Source organism: Micromesistius poutassou, assembly GCF_964030765.1.
Source record: "Micromesistius poutassou genome assembly, chromosome: 22".
Classification (NCBI taxonomy): domain Eukaryota; kingdom Metazoa; phylum Chordata; class Actinopteri; order Gadiformes; family Gadidae; genus Micromesistius; species Micromesistius poutassou.
This window is the reverse complement of record NC_140292.1, coordinates 2,518,588-2,534,339: the sequence shown is the minus strand read 5'-3', so window position 1 is coordinate 2,534,339 and position 15,752 is coordinate 2,518,588. Positions and strand designations below refer to the sequence as shown.

Here is a 15,752-nt window from a genome sequence, read left to right as displayed (position 1 = left end):
GTGTGATACATATCGTTAGCCTCATAGCATAATTGTCTAAGTCATATTTTAAGGTTCATCTTGTAATTAGCGTCAAAAATGCCTAAGTCATATAGATGACTTTTATCATCTATTTATTTGCAACACGAAAAATTCACTAATCAGAAAAATCCGTGTGATAAAAAAATATCTAACATTTATCATTTCAAAATTACAATTGTTTGTGCCTTTAATGCAAAAATCTGCAGCCGGCCTCAGGTAGTCTTTAGAGATTCTTCTCCTCCGCGGTCCAGGCTTTTGCCCTGCTCATGGACTTTGGCTTAGTGACCCATCAAACATCCATACACAAATGATTTTTTAACTAGAAAATAAACACACCGACGCCCCATTAATGTCACTTGTCATAAAACATCTCTCGCAGTGTGTTCCTATGGGCCTCAGCATTTGTGCTGAATGAATCGGTTAAAATAAATGAAAATGAAATGAGCAAAAGATAGCTTGGTTAACTTTAAATGGCGTTGGAAACGTTTCGATAGCGATCCGTTTCTTTAACCATCTCAACAAAATTCTAAGTTCTGCTCGTGTGTGGATGTGGACTGCGGTTGATGGAGATTGGTAGGTTATTCTGAGTGGCCCTTCTGAGCACCGTGCCATTTCGTTCATCTGCCGCTAGAGGGAGGTCTTTCCGGTTAGACCGTCATACGACACATAAACAAGGAAGTAGCTATGTTTTGGGGGGAGGTTTCAAAGCGTCTCATCGTCTGATAAGACTACTGATGAAAACATACACGTACAGACATTGTCAGAATCATGAGCTCTTTTGCAGGTCGGATGAAGGAGTATCCAACCATTTCGCTCGACCGCTTCGACAAGGATAATTTATATGCACGGGCATATTTCCTCTCTCATTGTCACAAAGGTGAGAGGTTCTTTAAGCATGACAGCGAAACAAACACGCAGATGACAAATGTAATGAAGTACCCATGCAACCTTTTTTTTTTTTTAATCGAAATAGACTAATTGTTGCCTAATTGTTAATGTCTCTTTATTGTGCTGTGTTATGTTCCCCATTAGATCACATGAGAGGACTTAAAGGGCCATTCTTAAAAAGGAAACTTAAATTCAGGTGAGGGGAGAGGAAAAACAACAGCCTGTATCCATGTTATTTCCTATAATTGACTTTGGTTTAGAAATGCTTGTTGTTCTCTTGAAATCTTAACAGCCACTGTGTGTGAGCTGTTAACATGCCTTGTTTTCTCTTCCAGTCGAACTGTCAAACTCTACTGTTCATTTGTTACCAAAGAACTTCTGTTGAGCAATCCCAAATATGCCTTCTGGGAAGAGCACATTGTAAGCAAGCACCAACACACTGCCACACACTTGTTTTTGCCCTCCATGTTAGATGCCATAGTTGAATAAGAAACGGGAAATAAGACAATAACTTCAGAGACACATATGTCCTTTTTTATTATGTATATGTCCTGTGTGTATAGGAATTTAGAGTTTGTTTTGGGCATGTCAATCATAACTTTAATATTAAAGACATCATCTTCTCTGTTTTTGACGCCAAGCTGTGTTGTGTGGTAGGTTCCCTTGGAGCTGGACAGCCCCACACAGATCTACCTGGTGGATGAAGCATCAGGAGAGGTAAAAAAAACAAGAGAGTTTACTCACACATTGAATGTATGTTTGTACGAATGAACGAAAACAGCTTTCTATGAATAATATCAGGAATATGGTTTTTCACAAAGCAAATGGGAATCATATGTTGCGCTTTCGAAAAGAAAACAGCCTGCAATTTTTCCTTACATACACAAATTGACTCTCCTTTATCGTAGAAAATTAAAGCTAAATGTGACAATTCTCCTCCAAGCATCTGAGTCTGAGGTTAAGCTTCAGTCTGTTTATCTGTGTTTTGTTGGGTGTTCGTCCTCCTTGTCTGCGCTTCCCAGAAGGAAGACCTCCTGGTGACGCTCCTGACCGCCGGCCACTGTCCCGGCTCTGTCATGTGAGATCAGCGTTCCAACATCTCCAAGTCTCAAAGTTAGACTCCTGACTCACGGTGCAGTACAGCACAGTGTGGGCGTCCGACTCAATGCTGACCCGTGACGTGTGTTTCTTCGGTCGGTATAGGTTTCTGCTGGAAGGGTCCAGGGGGAACGTCTTGTACACGGGAGACTTCCGGCTGGCCGAGGGGGACGCCTCTCGCATCGAGCTGCTGCACTCTGGGACCAGGTAGGACCCACAGTCAGCTGACTGCTATCACAGAGGCTCGCACCCCTTTGACAAACACTCCCTTGTCAGACGCAGAGCGTATCCTGCGGATGCAGTTACGCCATGTTCACACTGTACACGTCCATCAACGGATGACGGAGGGCGTGTCTGACGTATCGGGGACGCGATCTGATTGGCTGACGGATCTGTCGCTGCCTGAAAAGTTTAACTTTTCTCAACTTTTTTCACGATTAAAATTTGATTAATTGCACAGCATGCACTCATCAAATATTTTTTATACAGATTTTGCAGGTGCCAGTATCTAAAGCACACGCTATCCATTCAATTCCAACCCAGCTCAGTGACTCGTTAAATCTATTTTTATATTTATTTAAACTGCCTAATTCCATTTTCAGTCTGTAGCTCTCTACTGCTGTTTGGGATGTTTGCCTGTGAAGGTGTTTTTATACTGTTATTTTGCATTTGCTTATTACATAAGCAACCCAATACATTATTCTCTGTGTTTCATATACTGCTCCTGTATGGACGCAGGGTGAAAGACATCCAGAGTGTATATCTGGACACCACCTTTTATGACCCCCGCTTCTACCAGATTCCTAGTCGGGTAGGTGAAGTGGTAGTATACACATAAATGATGAAGACAATGATGAACGAAATTACTGAGTCATCAAATTTGTGCTGAGATGTTTGGTAGGGTTTTAATCTGTACTGGAAATGGACTTATCTCATCTTTGTGGGAAATAGGAGGCCTGTTTGAGTGGGATACGAGAACTGGTCAGTAACTGGATCAGCCAGAGTGCCTACCACGTTGTGTGGCTCAACTGTAAAGCTGCCTACGGATACGAATACCTGTTTACCAACCTGGGAGAGGAGTTCAATACTCAGGTAACGGACAAACACACATTTATTACACACTTACACACACTTTCACAATACACGTCTACCTTCGGACATGTATGAGTTTAAACATGCACAAATTGATGTGTGTGTGTGTGTGTGTGTGTGTGTGTGTGTGTGTGTGTGTGTGTGTGTGTGTGTGTGTGTGTGTGTGTGTGTGTGTGTGTGTGTGTGTGTGTGTGTGTGTGTGTGTCCGCCCGCCCGCCCGCCAGATCCACGTGAACAGTCTGGAGATGTTTAAGAAGATGCCTGAGATTCTGAGCCATCTGACAACGGACCAAAGAGTGCAGATCCACGCCTGCCGTTTCCCTCTGGTCTCTCAGCATGACACACACACACGCACGCACGCACATACATGCACACACACCTGTTAGATAGAACCATTGGTCTATTGAGATCACTGAAGCAGCCTCACTACTCACTCCATATAGTTTGTCCAGTCAGTTTAGCCTGAAGTGACTAGCTCGCACCTTTAAATCTTAGTTCCCTTTGGAATTGGATTTTGTAAATGCTCTTTCCACATTAAAGTTGGGTTTATCTCACATTCATTCAACTGTAAACAAACTCTATATGTGTGTACGTGTCTGCGTGTACATTCAGATGGAAGACTTTCTGCGTGGCAACCGGTTGCCGTGCGGATCGGTTGCCCCTGACGGCACACCGCTTCGCATCATCAGCATCAAACCGTCCACCATGTGGTTCGGAGAGAGGAGCAGGAAGAGCAGCGTTGTCGTCAAGTAAGAGATCCCTTTGGAGTCCCACACGTTCTCTCTCTCCTGTTAGGACCGACCTCTGCCATCTCAGCTTGCGAGATGCTAGTACATTTATCAATTACAAAATAACACAACCCAGAACTAAAATGGACACACAGGTAAATTGATGGGAGTTGGCAACTAGTTTTTCCACGCTGGCATTCATATTCCAGGCTGCTACCTGCTCAGGAATTCAACTTAACAACACAACAAATGACCATTTAACCAAGACACTACATGTGGACCAACGCAAAGAAAAAGGGACCAACACAAAGAAAAAGTTAAAGAACAAGCTAACACAGAGCCATAGATCATAACTGCCTGCAAGAAGATGTATAGAGCTGATTTACCAGTATGCACACAAATGGACACATAAAATATATACTTTGTTACAGTATTTGTTATTTTGGGTTTTGACTGCAGCCAACGTATTTGTTCAAATGTCCTACTCAAATGGACAGTAATATTTGAGGAAATACCAATGTTGGTATGTTGTTTTCCAGAACGGGAGTCAGTTCCTACAGAGCTTGCTTCAGCTTCCACTCGTCCTACTCTGAGGTACTGTAACGATGTTAACATATTTTATATTACTACTATTGACCTAGTGTACAAGATGTAAAAACGCCGTGTTCAGAGCAGTTGTCTTTGGCGAATAACCGTTGTGACTTCAGATTTTCAATAATATGTAGGATCCTATTTCAAGATTACCTTTACTGCTTGTATTGCTTTATTCAAAATAACAGGAATTACGTACACTTTATACACTCCCATAGACTATTCCCAGTACATAAGTGGCCACTAGAGATGGTGACTCAGCAAGTATAAGCCAAGTCATTTGTTCATATGAACTAACCTGCACTACACCACTGTCACTTTAAGACCCAGGATCGACATCTCAATAAATGTATCACGTTTTACTCTGTTCAAGTGCAGTGTAAAGACTAGTCTCTCCATCACGCAGCTCAAGGACTTCCTGACTTACCTTCAGCCAATCAACATCTACCCCAGTGTGATCCCCCTCGGACTCACCCTAGTAGAAGTCACAGAGTTGTGAGTTCTGTTTTCTATTACAAAACGTACAAAAAAAATTATACATTTTTTCCAGACGTTTGTATTCCAAATAAGTAATTGAATGTATTCAATATTATGTATATTCTCTTTGACCTGATGCGCTCAGATACATTTTCTCTGATAAGCATTTCCAAATGGTGGATAAATGAACAAAGCGACATGTATTCCCTGGGGTCCAGGCTGAGGCCGCTGTGCAGGAACCCGGCGTCGCAAGCAGCCTTCTTATATAGACCCCTAGGAGAGCTGAAACGCACCCGGGCAGAGAGACCTGCGTACGGTGAGACTCGCTCACACACACACACACACACACACACACACACACCTACATCCTAAAACCGTACGCATCCATTGTCACAAATTCAGTGGTGGGTTATTATTTTGCCCTCCCGAATTAGCTCTTTGTTGAATTTTTGGTATCAACATTTTTGTGTGACGTGTAGATTCTGACAGCGGAGACGGGCTGTTTGAGGGTCCGAATTTAGCACCAATGAGGAAGAAGATGGCACTGAACCAGGAAGAGAAAGACCATGGTGAGTGACCTTTTTATTTTTAACTACTACCTTGAGTTCTTTTTTTTTGGGGGGGGGTGATTATTTTATTTATCTATTCTTTAATGTATTGTATAGTCAATTCTCCTTTGTTAAAAATAAAAATGTGGGCCCTTGAGAACATTGTCTGCATTTAGATTTAAGTTGGCAGTGCTCTGGTTTTTAATGACCTGCTTGTTATTCACTACTATTCCAGTGAAGGAGGGGAGCACTTTGGGGGACATCCCTGCAGAAGAGGAACCGTTCCCTCTGAACGACCATGCCGCCACGGCCTCCCTCTCCACGCTCCGCTACATAGACTGCACCGAGTCGAACGACGAAGAGGACGGCGAGGAGGAGGAGGAAGAGGAGACGGGGGACACCGGGGAGACTGTGACTGGCTCCGCCTTAAAAGAAGAGTCCAGAAAGGAGGCGGGCGAGGAGGTGGAAGATGAAAGGCAGGAAACGGTCGCCGTGGAGGGGAAGGGCGGAGTCGGGGGTGCGGACCGAGCCGCGGACCCTCCGCGTCCGAAGTGGGAAGACTTTTTCACGGCAGACGCGCTGCCCGACAGCCAGGGCAGCCTCACCAGCCTCTCCCAGTCCTGCTGCTCGGCTCGGAGCTCCTCCCCCTCCAGGCTGACCGGCTCGCAGACCCCGGAGCTCTTCAGTGACGCCGACAGCGCCGACGAAGCCTTCAACGGCGAAGGAAGAAGAGCCGTGATTCCCCAAGGCCTCACTCGCCGCCCCAAGTCACCAACCAATCCCGTCGGACCAGACCCAGACCGTGGGCCGTCGTCTTTGCCTGACACCTTGATCCTCCTACCCAAGCCACAGCAGCAGCAGCAGCAGGAGGAGGAGGAGGGCAGGGCAGAAGTGCCTCCATCGACCAATTGCGGGCCTCAGAGGGAGATGGGAGACAGCAGGAGTGTCCAGACGGGGGAGCGGGCGGACTTGCCAGACTCGCAAACATCGTCGGATTTTGACATCCCGTGCACGCCAGAGTCCCAAGCGCCTAAACAGGAAGAGCTCTCATCGCTGTACAGGATATTGGCCTCCGGGGAGGAAGTGGCCGTCTTCAGGAAAGGAAGTCAGGGTTCCACGTGATTTGGCGTTTCATTTGGGAGTGTTTGAACTTTCTCATTTTGCAATGGTGTCACCGCGACGGGAACGCGTGGCTCAAGTTTGGAAAGGAGACGTTATGGCTTTTATTTTATTTTTAACAAGTCCAGTTTATATGATTTTATAAGCTTAGACATTTTATAAGCTTAGAAGTTTCTGAATAGCTCATTCAAACGTCAAAAAATGAGGACTTCTTCATCTGCTACTTTCACGTCTGCCCCCCTGTCCCAAAATAACTGGAAACTAACTGGAAACCCTCATGCGTTTAACTCCCCTGTGTGGAAAAACTCTCTTACTGCATTGTGATTACAAGAATGTTGTCATCTGTGGAGCTATACCTCAACAGTGTTAGACCTCAGTATTAAACCTCCATATTGTATGGTGTCTGGTTGGGTCCAAAATGAGAAACGCACACGCATGCACACTGAGGATCAAAGGGTCCCATCCCATGTTCATGTTACACTTAATAAGACACACATGCACACATACATTCACAGTTGTTGCCACAATTGTTGACCCTTTTCAAACCCCAGGATTATTGTGGGTGTGTCAATGTATTATTTTGTATGCAGCACTTTATTATATGGTTCCAGGACAAATGTTGAATCTGTCGAACCATCGATTTTGAACACCAATTTAGTGTTCCTTCTTTGGAGCTATTGATTTTCACTGCCGTTGATCTCTGAGCCTGAAAGCAAATGCAGCTTAACATCCTGTTGTGTCTGCATCTAAATGGCTCCCTGCAATCTGTAGTGTTGGTGCACCTGCTTGTTCCACCGCGCTCCCTGCCACCTCAAAATGACAGTTAGGATTTAGACCTCCAATTGCTGTTCATTTGGTTGTTACTTTGTGTGCATGTGTTTTTGAAGGGTGGCATTGTCTGACCGATCAATTTTTTAAGTTATGTGAATGTTTTATAGGTTTTTCCTTATTTTTTTGTTCATAATATGGTTAGTCTAACTTATTCAAGTCATGTCAAGATCAGATCACATTAAACTACATTCATTCCCTCTAACTAACTCATGATCTTGTCTGACATCGTGTTTAACTCGAGATAAGAAGAGTGTGTGTTCAAATCACATTTCTAACAGGCATTCCTCCAATCAGGCATTCATAATCGACTGAAGAAATTGCTTTTTTTTACTCCAATCTCATGCTCCCTTAGTGGTAATAGCTGCGGTTGATTTGAGTTCTATAAAAAGATAACGGTAGTGCGTTTGACCCCAGATCAGAAGGTGTGTTCAAATCACCTTGAGGTCATCTGATTTACACTGGTTGTTGTGACAAACTTTGGAGAAACAAAGTTTCTCCAAATGGGATATTACACTCAGATTAACTATAAATCTTTGGTGCTCATTAGTTGCCACTGATGCCCTTAGTTCAAAGTCAAATACTTTAGATAAATAGATCTTGTGGTGTAATGGTAACGTGTCTGACTCTGAGATCGGAAGGGTGCGTGTTCAAGGCACGTCAAGGTCAGCCTATTTAGATCGGTTCTTGTGACATACAGTTTCTCAAAGGCTATGTCATTTCTCAGACAACCTGACCTTTTATCTCTATTCTGGTCCGCACTAGCTGCAACTAGTGCGGTACCAGTTCAAATCACGTCAGGGTCAGCTGTCATGAAGTGGAACTTTCACAAAAAATGTTTTCCAATTGGGCATTTATCCTCAGATCAAAAGAAATCATCACCGACTATTGGCGCTCACTAGCTGCAACTCTTGCCCTTCATTCAATCTCAAATATATGCGAGCATTAGGACTTTTGGCGCAACGGTAGCGCGTCTGACTCCAGATCAGAAAGTTGCGTGTTCAAATCACGTCAGGGTCAGCTGTCATCCAGTGCAAATTTCTGAAAGATGTTCTCCAACAGATCAAATGACAGTACTTCTGAAATTTGGTGCTAACTTGCTGCCATTAATGCCCTTAATTTATGCTCAAATAATTAATCTATATAAAATAAGATCAGATGATGCAACGGTAGAGCATCTGACTCCAGATCAGAATGTGGTGTGTTCGAATCACATCCAGTTCAGCTGATTCACATTGGTTCTGGTGAAATACGGTTTCTTGAAGGCAGTGTCATTTCTCAGACAACCAATCCTTTTATCTCTATACTGGTGCGCACTAGCTGCAACTTATGCCATTCATTCAAGCTCATTCACATGCAGCCGACTGGCCTTGTGGCGCAACGGTAGCGCGTCTGACTCCAGATCTGAAGGTTGCGTGATCAAATCACGTCAGGGTCAGCTGTCATACAGTTGAAATTTCACAAAAAATGTTTTCAGATTGGGCATTTATCCTCAGATCAAAAGAAAGCATCACTGATTATTGGTGAACACTAGCAGCAACTGTTGCCCTTCATTCAATCTCAAATTTAAGCGAGCATTAGGACTTTTGGCACAATGGTAGCGCGTCTGACTCCAGATCAGAAGGTTGCGTGTTTTATCAAGTCAAGGTCAGCTGTCTTCCAGTGCAAATTTCACCAGAGGTTTCTCCAAATGGGATATTATTCTCAGATCAAATGACAGTACTACAAATCGTTGGTGCTCACTAGTTGCCACTGATGCCCTTAATTCAAGCTCAAATAAATCTGAAAAATAGACCATGTGGCGGAACAGTAGCGTGTCAAGGTAAGCTGATTTACACTAGTTCTTGTGACAAACGGTTTCTCAAAAGCTGTATAAATTCTCAGACAAAATGTCCTTTTAATCTCTATTCTGGTGCGCACTAGCTGCAACTGATGCCGTTCATTCAAGCTCATTCTCATGCTCCTGACAGGCCTTGTGGCGCAACGGTAGCGCGTCTGACTCCAGATCAGAAGGTTGCGTGTTCAAATCACGTCAGGGTCAGCTGTCATGCAGTGCAAATTTCTGAAAGATGTTCTCCAAGTGGGATATTATCGTCGGATCAAATGCCTGTACAACTGAATTTTGGTGCTCACTTGCTGCCATTAATGCCCTTAATTCATGCTCAAATAATTAATGTACGTAGCATCAGATCAGATGGAGCAGAGGTAGCCCTTCTAACTCCAGATCAGTAGGTGGTGTGTTCGAATCACATCCAGTTCAGCTGATTCACATTGGTTCTGGTGAAATATGTGTTCTCGAAGGCAGTGTCATTTCTCAGACAACCTGTCCTTTTATCTCTATTCTGGTGCGCACTAGCTGCAACTCATGGCGTTCATTCAAGCTCATTCATATGCAGTCGACTGGCCTTGTGGCGCAACGGTAGCGCGTCTGACTCCAGATCAGAAGGTTGCGTGTTCAAATCGCGTCAGGGTCAGCTGTCATACAGTTGAAATTTCACAACAAATGTTTTCAGATTGGGCATTTATCCTCAGATCAAAAGAAATCATCACTGATTATTGGTGAACACTAGCAGCAACTGTTGCCCTTCATTCAATCTCAAATTTAAGCGAGCATTAGGACTTTTGGCACAATGGTAGCGCGTCTGACTCCAGATCAGAAGGTTGCGTGTTTTATCAAGTCAAGGTCAGCTGTCTTCCAGTGCAAATTTCACCAGAGGTTTCTCCAAATGGGATATTATTCTCAGATCAAATGACAGTACTACAAATCGTTGGTGCTCACTAGTTGCCACTGATGCCCTTAATTCAAGCTCAAATAAATCTGAAAAATAGACCATGTGGCGGAACAGTAGCGTGTCTGACTCCAACTGGGAAGCTTGCGGCTTCAAATCATGTCAAGGTAAGCTGATTTACACTAGTTCTTGTGACAAACGGTTTCTCAAAAGCTGTATAAATTCTCAGACAAAATGTCCTTTTAATCTCTATTCTGGTGCGCACTAGCTGCAACTGATGCCGTTCATTCAAGCTCATTCATATGCAGCCGACTGGCCTTGTGGCGCAACGGTAGCGCGTCTGACTCCAGATCAGAAGGTTGCGTGTTCAAATCACGTCAGGGTCAGCTGTCATGGAGTGCAAATTTCTGAAAGATGTTCTCCAAGTGGGATATTATCGTCGGATCAAATGCCTGTACAACTGAATTTTAGTGCTCACTTGCTGCCATTAATGCCCTTAATTCATGCTCAAATAATTAATTTACGTAGCATCAGATCAGATGGAGCAAAGGTAGCCCTTCTAACTCCAGATCAGTAGGTGGTGTGTTCGAATCACATCCAGTTCAGCTGATTCACATTGGTTCTGGTGAAAAATGTGTTCTCGAAGGCAGTGTAATTTCTCAGACAACCTGTCCTTTTATCTCTATTCTGGTGCGCACTAGCTGCAACTCATGGCGTTCATTCAAGCTCATTCATATGCAGACGACTGGCCTTGTGGCGCAACGGTAGCGCGTCTGACTCCAGATCAGAAGGTTGCGTGTTCAAATCACGTCAGGGTCAGCTGTCATACAGTTGAAATTTCACAACAAATGTTTTCAGATTGGGCATTTATCCTCAGATCAAAAGAAATCATCACTGATTATTGGTGAACACTAGCAGCAACTGTTGCCCTTCATTCAATCTCAAATTTAAGCGAGCATTAGGACTTTTGGCACAATGGTAGCGCGTCTGACTCCAGATCAGAAGGTTGCGTGTTTTATCAAGTCAAGGTCAGCTGTCTTCCAGTGCAAATTTCACGAGAGGTTTCTCCAAATGGGATATTATTCTCAGATCAAATGACAGTACTACAAATCGTTGGTGCTCACTAGTTGCCACTGATGCCCTTAATTCAAGCTCAAATAAATCTGAAAAATAGACCATGTGGCGGAACAGTAGCGTGTCTGACTCCAACTGGGAAGCTTGCGGCTTCAAATCATGTCAAGGTAAGCTGATTTACACTAGTTCTTGTGACAAACGGTTTCTCAAAAGCTGTATAAATTCTCAGACAAAATGTCCTTTTAATCTCTATTCTGGTGCGCACTAGCTGCAACTGATGCCGTTCATTCAAGCTCATTCTCATGCTCCTGACAGGCCTTGTGGCGCAACGGTAGCGCGTCTGACTCCAGATCAGAAGGTTGCGTGTTCAAATCACGTCAGGGTCAGCTGTCATGCAGTGCAAATTTCTGAAAGATGTTCTCCAAGTGGGATATTATCGTCGGATCAAATGCCTGTACAACTGAATTTTGGTGCTCACTTGCTGCCATTAATGCCCTTAATTCATGCTCAAATAATTAATGTACATAGCATCAGATCAGATGGAGCAAAGGTAGCCCTTCTAACTCCAGATCAGTAGGTGGTGTGTTCGAATCACATCCAGTTCAGCTGATTCACATTGGTTCTGGTGAAATATGTGTTCTCGAAGGCAGTGTAATTTCTCAGACAACCTGGCCTTTTATCTCTATTCTGGTGCGCACTAGCTGCAACTCATGGCGTTCATTCAAGCTCATTCATATGCAGCAGACTGGCCTTGTGGCGCAACGGTAGCGCGTCTGACTCCAGATCAGAAGGTTGCGTGTTCAAATCACGTCAGGGTCAGCTGTCATACAGTTGAAATTTCACAAAAAATGTTTTCAGATTGGGCATTTATCCTCAGATCAAAAGAAATCATCACTGATTATTGGTGAACACTAGCAGCAACTGTTGCCCTTCATTCAATCTCAAATTTAAGCGAGCATTAGGACTTTTGGCACAATGGTAGCGCGTCTGACTCCAGATCAGAAGGTTGCGTGTTTTATCAAGTCAAGGTCAGCTGTCTTCCAGTGCAAATTTCACGAGAGGTTTCTCCAAATGGGATATTATTCTCAGATCAAATGACAGTACTACAAATCGTTGGTGCTCACTAGTTGCCACTGATGCCCTTAATTCAAGCTCAAATAAATCTGAAAAATAGACCATGTGGCGGAACAGTAGCGTGTCTGACTCCAACTGGGAAGCTTGCGGCTTCAAATCATGTCAAGGTAAGCTGATTTACACTAGTTCTTGTGACAAACGGTTTCTCAAAAGCTGTATAAATTCTCAGACAAAATGTCCTTTTAATCTCTATTCTGGTGCGCACTAGCTGCAACTGATGGCGTTCATTCAAGCTCATTCTCATGTTACCCGACAGGCCTTGTGGCGCAACGGTAGCGCGTCTGACTCCAGATCAGAAGGTTGCGTGTTCAAATCACGTCAGGGTCAGCTGTCATGCAGTGCAAATTTCTGAAAGATGTTCTCCAAGTGGGATATTATCGTCGGATCAAATGCCTGTACAACTGAATTTTGGTGCTCACTTGCTGCCATTAATGCCCTTAATTCATGCTCAAATAATTAATGTACATAGTATCAGATCAGATGGAGCAACGGTAGCCCTTCTAACTCCAGATCAGTAGGTGGTGTGTTCGAATCACATCCAGTTCAGCTGATTCACATTGGTTCTGGTGAAATATGTGTTCTCGAAGGCAGTGTAATTTCTCAGACAACCTGTCCTTTTATCTCTATTCTGGTGCGCACTAGCTGCAACTCATGGCGTTCATTCAAGCTCATTCATATGCAGCCGACTGGCCTTGTGGCGCAACGGTAGCGCGTCTGACTCCAGATCAGAAGGTTGCGTGTTCAAATCACGTCAGGGTCAGCTGTCATACAGTTGAAATTTCACAACAAATGTTTTCAGATTGGGCATTTATCCTCAGATCAAAAGAAATCATCACTGATTATTGGTGAACACTAGCAGCAACTGTTGCCCTTCATTCAATCTCAAATTTAAGCGAGCATTAGGACTTTTGGCACAATGGTAGCGCGTCTGACTCCAGATCAGAAGGTTGCGTGTTTTATCAAGTCAAGGTCAGCTGTCTTCCAGTGCAAATTTCACCAGAGGTTTCTCCAAATGGGATATTATTCTCAGATCAAATGACAGTACTACAAATCGTTGGTGCTCACTAGTTGCCACTGATGCCCTTAATTCAAGCTCAAATAAATCTGAAAAATAGACCATGTGGCGGAACAGTAGCGTGTCTGACTCCAACTGGGAAGCTTGCGGCTTCAAATCATGTCAAGGTAAGCTGATTTACACTAGTTCTTGTGACAAACGGTTTCTCAAAAGCTGTATAAATTCTCAGACAAAATGTCCTTTTAATCTCTATTCTGGTGCGCACTAGCTGCAACTGATGCCGTTCATTCAAGCTCATTCTCATGCTCCTGACAGGCCTTGTGGTGCAACGGTAGCGCGTCTGACTCCAGATCAGAAGGTTGCGTGTTCAAATCACGTCAGGGTCAGCTGTCATGCAGTGCAAATTTCTGAAAGATGTTCTCCAAGTGGGATATTATCGTCGGATCAAATGCCTGTACAACTGAATTTTGGTGCTCACTTGCTGCCATTAATGCCCTTAATTCATGCTCAAATAATTAATGTACGTAGCATCAGATCAGATGGAGCAGAGGTAGCCCTTCTAACTCCAGATCAGTAGGTGGTGTGTTCGAATCACATCCAGTTCAGCTGATTCACATTGGTTCTGGTGAAATATGTGTTCTCGAAGGTAGTGTCATTTCTCAGACAACCTGTCCTTTTATCTCTATTCTGGTGCGCACTAGCTGCAACTCATGGCGTTCATTCAAGCTCATTCATATGCAGACGACTGGCCTTGTGGTGCAACGGTAGCGCGTCTGACTCCAGATCAGAAGGTTGCGTGTTCAAATCACGTCAGGGTCAGCTGTCATACAGTTGAACTTTCACAAAAAATGTTTTCAGATTGGGCATTTATCCTCAGATCAAAAGAAATCATCACTGATTATTGGTGAACACTAGCAGCAACTGTTGCACTTCATTCAATCTCAAATTTAAGCGAGCATTAGGACTTTTGGCACAATGGTAGCGCGTCTGACTCCAGATCAGAAGGTTGCGTGTTTTATCAAGTCAAGGTCAGCTGTCTTCCTGTGCAAATTTCACCAGAGGTTTCTCCAAATGGGATATTATTCTCAGATCAAATGACAGTACTACAAATCGTTGGTGCTCACTAGTTGCCACTGATGCCCTTAATTCAAGCTCAAATAAATCTGAAAAATAGACCATGTGGCGGAACAGTAGCGTGTCTGACTCCAACTGGGAAGCTTGCGGCTTCAAATCATGTCAAGGTAAGCTGATTTACACTAGTTCTTGTGACAAACGGTTTCTCAAAAGCTGTATAAATTCTCAGACAAAATGTCCTTTTAATCTCTATTCTGGTGCGCACTAGCTGCAACTGATGCCGTTCATTCAAGCTCATTCATATGCAGCCGACTGGCCTTGTGGCGCAACGGTAGCGCGTCTGACTCCAGATCAGAAGGTTGCGTGTTCAAATCACGTCAGGGTCAGCTGTCATGCAGTGCAAATTTCTGAAAGATGTTCTCCAAGTGGGATATTATCGTCGGATCAAATGCCTGTACAACTGAATTTTGGTGCTCACTTGCTGCCATTAATGCCCTTAATTCATGCTCAAATAATTAATTTACGTAGCATCAGATCAGATGGAGCAAAGGTAGCCCTTCTAACTCCAGATCAGTAGGTGGTGTGTTCGAATCACATCCAGTTCAGCTGATTCACATTGGTTCTGGTGAAAAATGTGTTCTCGAAGGCAGTGTAATTTCTCAGACAACCTGTCCTTTTATCTCTATTCTGGTGCGCACTAGCTGCAACTCATGGCGTTCATTCAAGCTCATTCATATGCAGACGACTGGCCTTGTGGCGCAACGGTAGCGCGTCTGACTCCAGATCAGAAGGTTGCGTGTTCAAATCACGTCAGGGTCAGCTGTCATACAGTTGAAATTTCACAAAAAATGTTTTCAGATTGGGCATTTATCCTCAGATCAAAAGAAATCATCACTGATTATTGGTGAACACTAGCAGCAACAGTTGCCCTTCATTCAATCTCAAATTTAAGCGAGCATTAGGACTTTTGGCACAATGGTAGCGCGTCTGACTCCAGATCAGAAGGTTGCGTGTTTTATCAAGTCAAGGTCAGCTGTCTTCCAGTGCAAATTTCACGAGAGGTTTCTCCAAATGGGATATTATTCTCAGATCAAATGACAGTACTACAAATCGTTGGTGCTCACTAGTTGCCACTGATGCCCTTAATTCAAGCTCAAATAAATCTGAAAAATAGACCATGTGGCGGAACAGTAGCGTGTCAAGGTAAGCTGATTTACACTAGTTCTTGTGACAAACGGTTTCTCAAAAGCTGTATAAATTCTCAGACAAAATGTCCTTTTAATCTCTATTCTGGTGCGCACTAGCTGCAACTGATGCCGTTCATTCAAGCTCATTC

The 15,752-nt window shown here is 43.8% G+C and overlaps 1 protein-coding gene and 13 non-coding genes across 14 annotated transcripts; all 14 read left to right on the top strand.

Annotated features, from left to right (window-relative positions):
• Positions 1 to 789: 789 nt before the first annotated feature.
• Positions 790 to 7,453, top strand: dclre1c (DNA cross-link repair 1C, PSO2 homolog; the record flags this gene model as incomplete). Its single annotated transcript, XM_084486946.1, has 15 exons — positions 790 to 898; positions 1,054 to 1,105; positions 1,245 to 1,329; positions 1,567 to 1,626; positions 1,932 to 1,987; positions 2,113 to 2,214; positions 2,746 to 2,818; positions 2,959 to 3,099; positions 3,324 to 3,425; positions 3,712 to 3,848; positions 4,367 to 4,421; positions 4,825 to 4,913; positions 5,114 to 5,211; positions 5,375 to 5,464; positions 5,679 to 7,453. The coding sequence occupies 15 exons, from the start codon at positions 790 to 792 to the stop codon at positions 6,563 to 6,565; spliced, it is 2,136 nt and encodes a 711-aa protein (XP_084343072.1). The 3' UTR covers positions 6,566 to 7,453.
• A 1,303-nt stretch (positions 7,454 to 8,756) lies between these two features.
• AC3HAE_038019 (transfer RNA tryptophan (anticodon CCA)) lies at positions 8,757 to 8,828 on the top strand. Its single transcript has one exon. It is a non-coding gene; the product is annotated as a tRNA-Trp (tRNA).
• Positions 8,829 to 9,359: 531 nt separating this feature from the next.
• AC3HAE_038018 (transfer RNA tryptophan (anticodon CCA)) lies at positions 9,360 to 9,431 on the top strand. Its single transcript has one exon. It is a non-coding gene; the product is annotated as a tRNA-Trp (tRNA).
• Positions 9,432 to 9,792: 361 nt separating this feature from the next.
• Positions 9,793 to 9,864, top strand: AC3HAE_038017 (transfer RNA tryptophan (anticodon CCA)). Its single transcript has one exon. It is a non-coding gene; the product is annotated as a tRNA-Trp (tRNA).
• Positions 9,865 to 10,433: 569 nt separating this feature from the next.
• AC3HAE_038016 (transfer RNA tryptophan (anticodon CCA)) lies at positions 10,434 to 10,505 on the top strand. The gene has a single exon. It is a non-coding gene; the product is annotated as a tRNA-Trp (tRNA).
• Positions 10,506 to 10,866: 361 nt separating this feature from the next.
• AC3HAE_038014 (transfer RNA tryptophan (anticodon CCA)) lies at positions 10,867 to 10,938 on the top strand. Its single transcript has one exon. It is a non-coding gene; the product is annotated as a tRNA-Trp (tRNA).
• Positions 10,939 to 11,507: 569 nt separating this feature from the next.
• On the top strand, positions 11,508 to 11,579 carry AC3HAE_038013 (transfer RNA tryptophan (anticodon CCA)). Its single transcript has one exon. It is a non-coding gene; the product is annotated as a tRNA-Trp (tRNA).
• A 361-nt stretch (positions 11,580 to 11,940) lies between these two features.
• Positions 11,941 to 12,012, top strand: AC3HAE_038011 (transfer RNA tryptophan (anticodon CCA)). The gene has a single exon. It is a non-coding gene; the product is annotated as a tRNA-Trp (tRNA).
• Positions 12,013 to 12,582: 570 nt separating this feature from the next.
• AC3HAE_038010 (transfer RNA tryptophan (anticodon CCA)) lies at positions 12,583 to 12,654 on the top strand. Its single transcript has one exon. It is a non-coding gene; the product is annotated as a tRNA-Trp (tRNA).
• Positions 12,655 to 13,015: 361 nt separating this feature from the next.
• On the top strand, positions 13,016 to 13,087 carry AC3HAE_038009 (transfer RNA tryptophan (anticodon CCA)). The gene has a single exon. It is a non-coding gene; the product is annotated as a tRNA-Trp (tRNA).
• A 569-nt stretch (positions 13,088 to 13,656) lies between these two features.
• AC3HAE_038008 (transfer RNA tryptophan (anticodon CCA)) lies at positions 13,657 to 13,728 on the top strand. The gene has a single exon. It is a non-coding gene; the product is annotated as a tRNA-Trp (tRNA).
• A 361-nt stretch (positions 13,729 to 14,089) lies between these two features.
• On the top strand, positions 14,090 to 14,161 carry AC3HAE_038007 (transfer RNA tryptophan (anticodon CCA)). The gene has a single exon. It is a non-coding gene; the product is annotated as a tRNA-Trp (tRNA).
• A 569-nt stretch (positions 14,162 to 14,730) lies between these two features.
• On the top strand, positions 14,731 to 14,802 carry AC3HAE_038006 (transfer RNA tryptophan (anticodon CCA)). Its single transcript has one exon. It is a non-coding gene; the product is annotated as a tRNA-Trp (tRNA).
• Positions 14,803 to 15,163: 361 nt separating this feature from the next.
• On the top strand, positions 15,164 to 15,235 carry AC3HAE_038005 (transfer RNA tryptophan (anticodon CCA)). Its single transcript has one exon. It is a non-coding gene; the product is annotated as a tRNA-Trp (tRNA).
• The last annotated feature ends 517 nt before the right edge of the window (positions 15,236 to 15,752 follow it).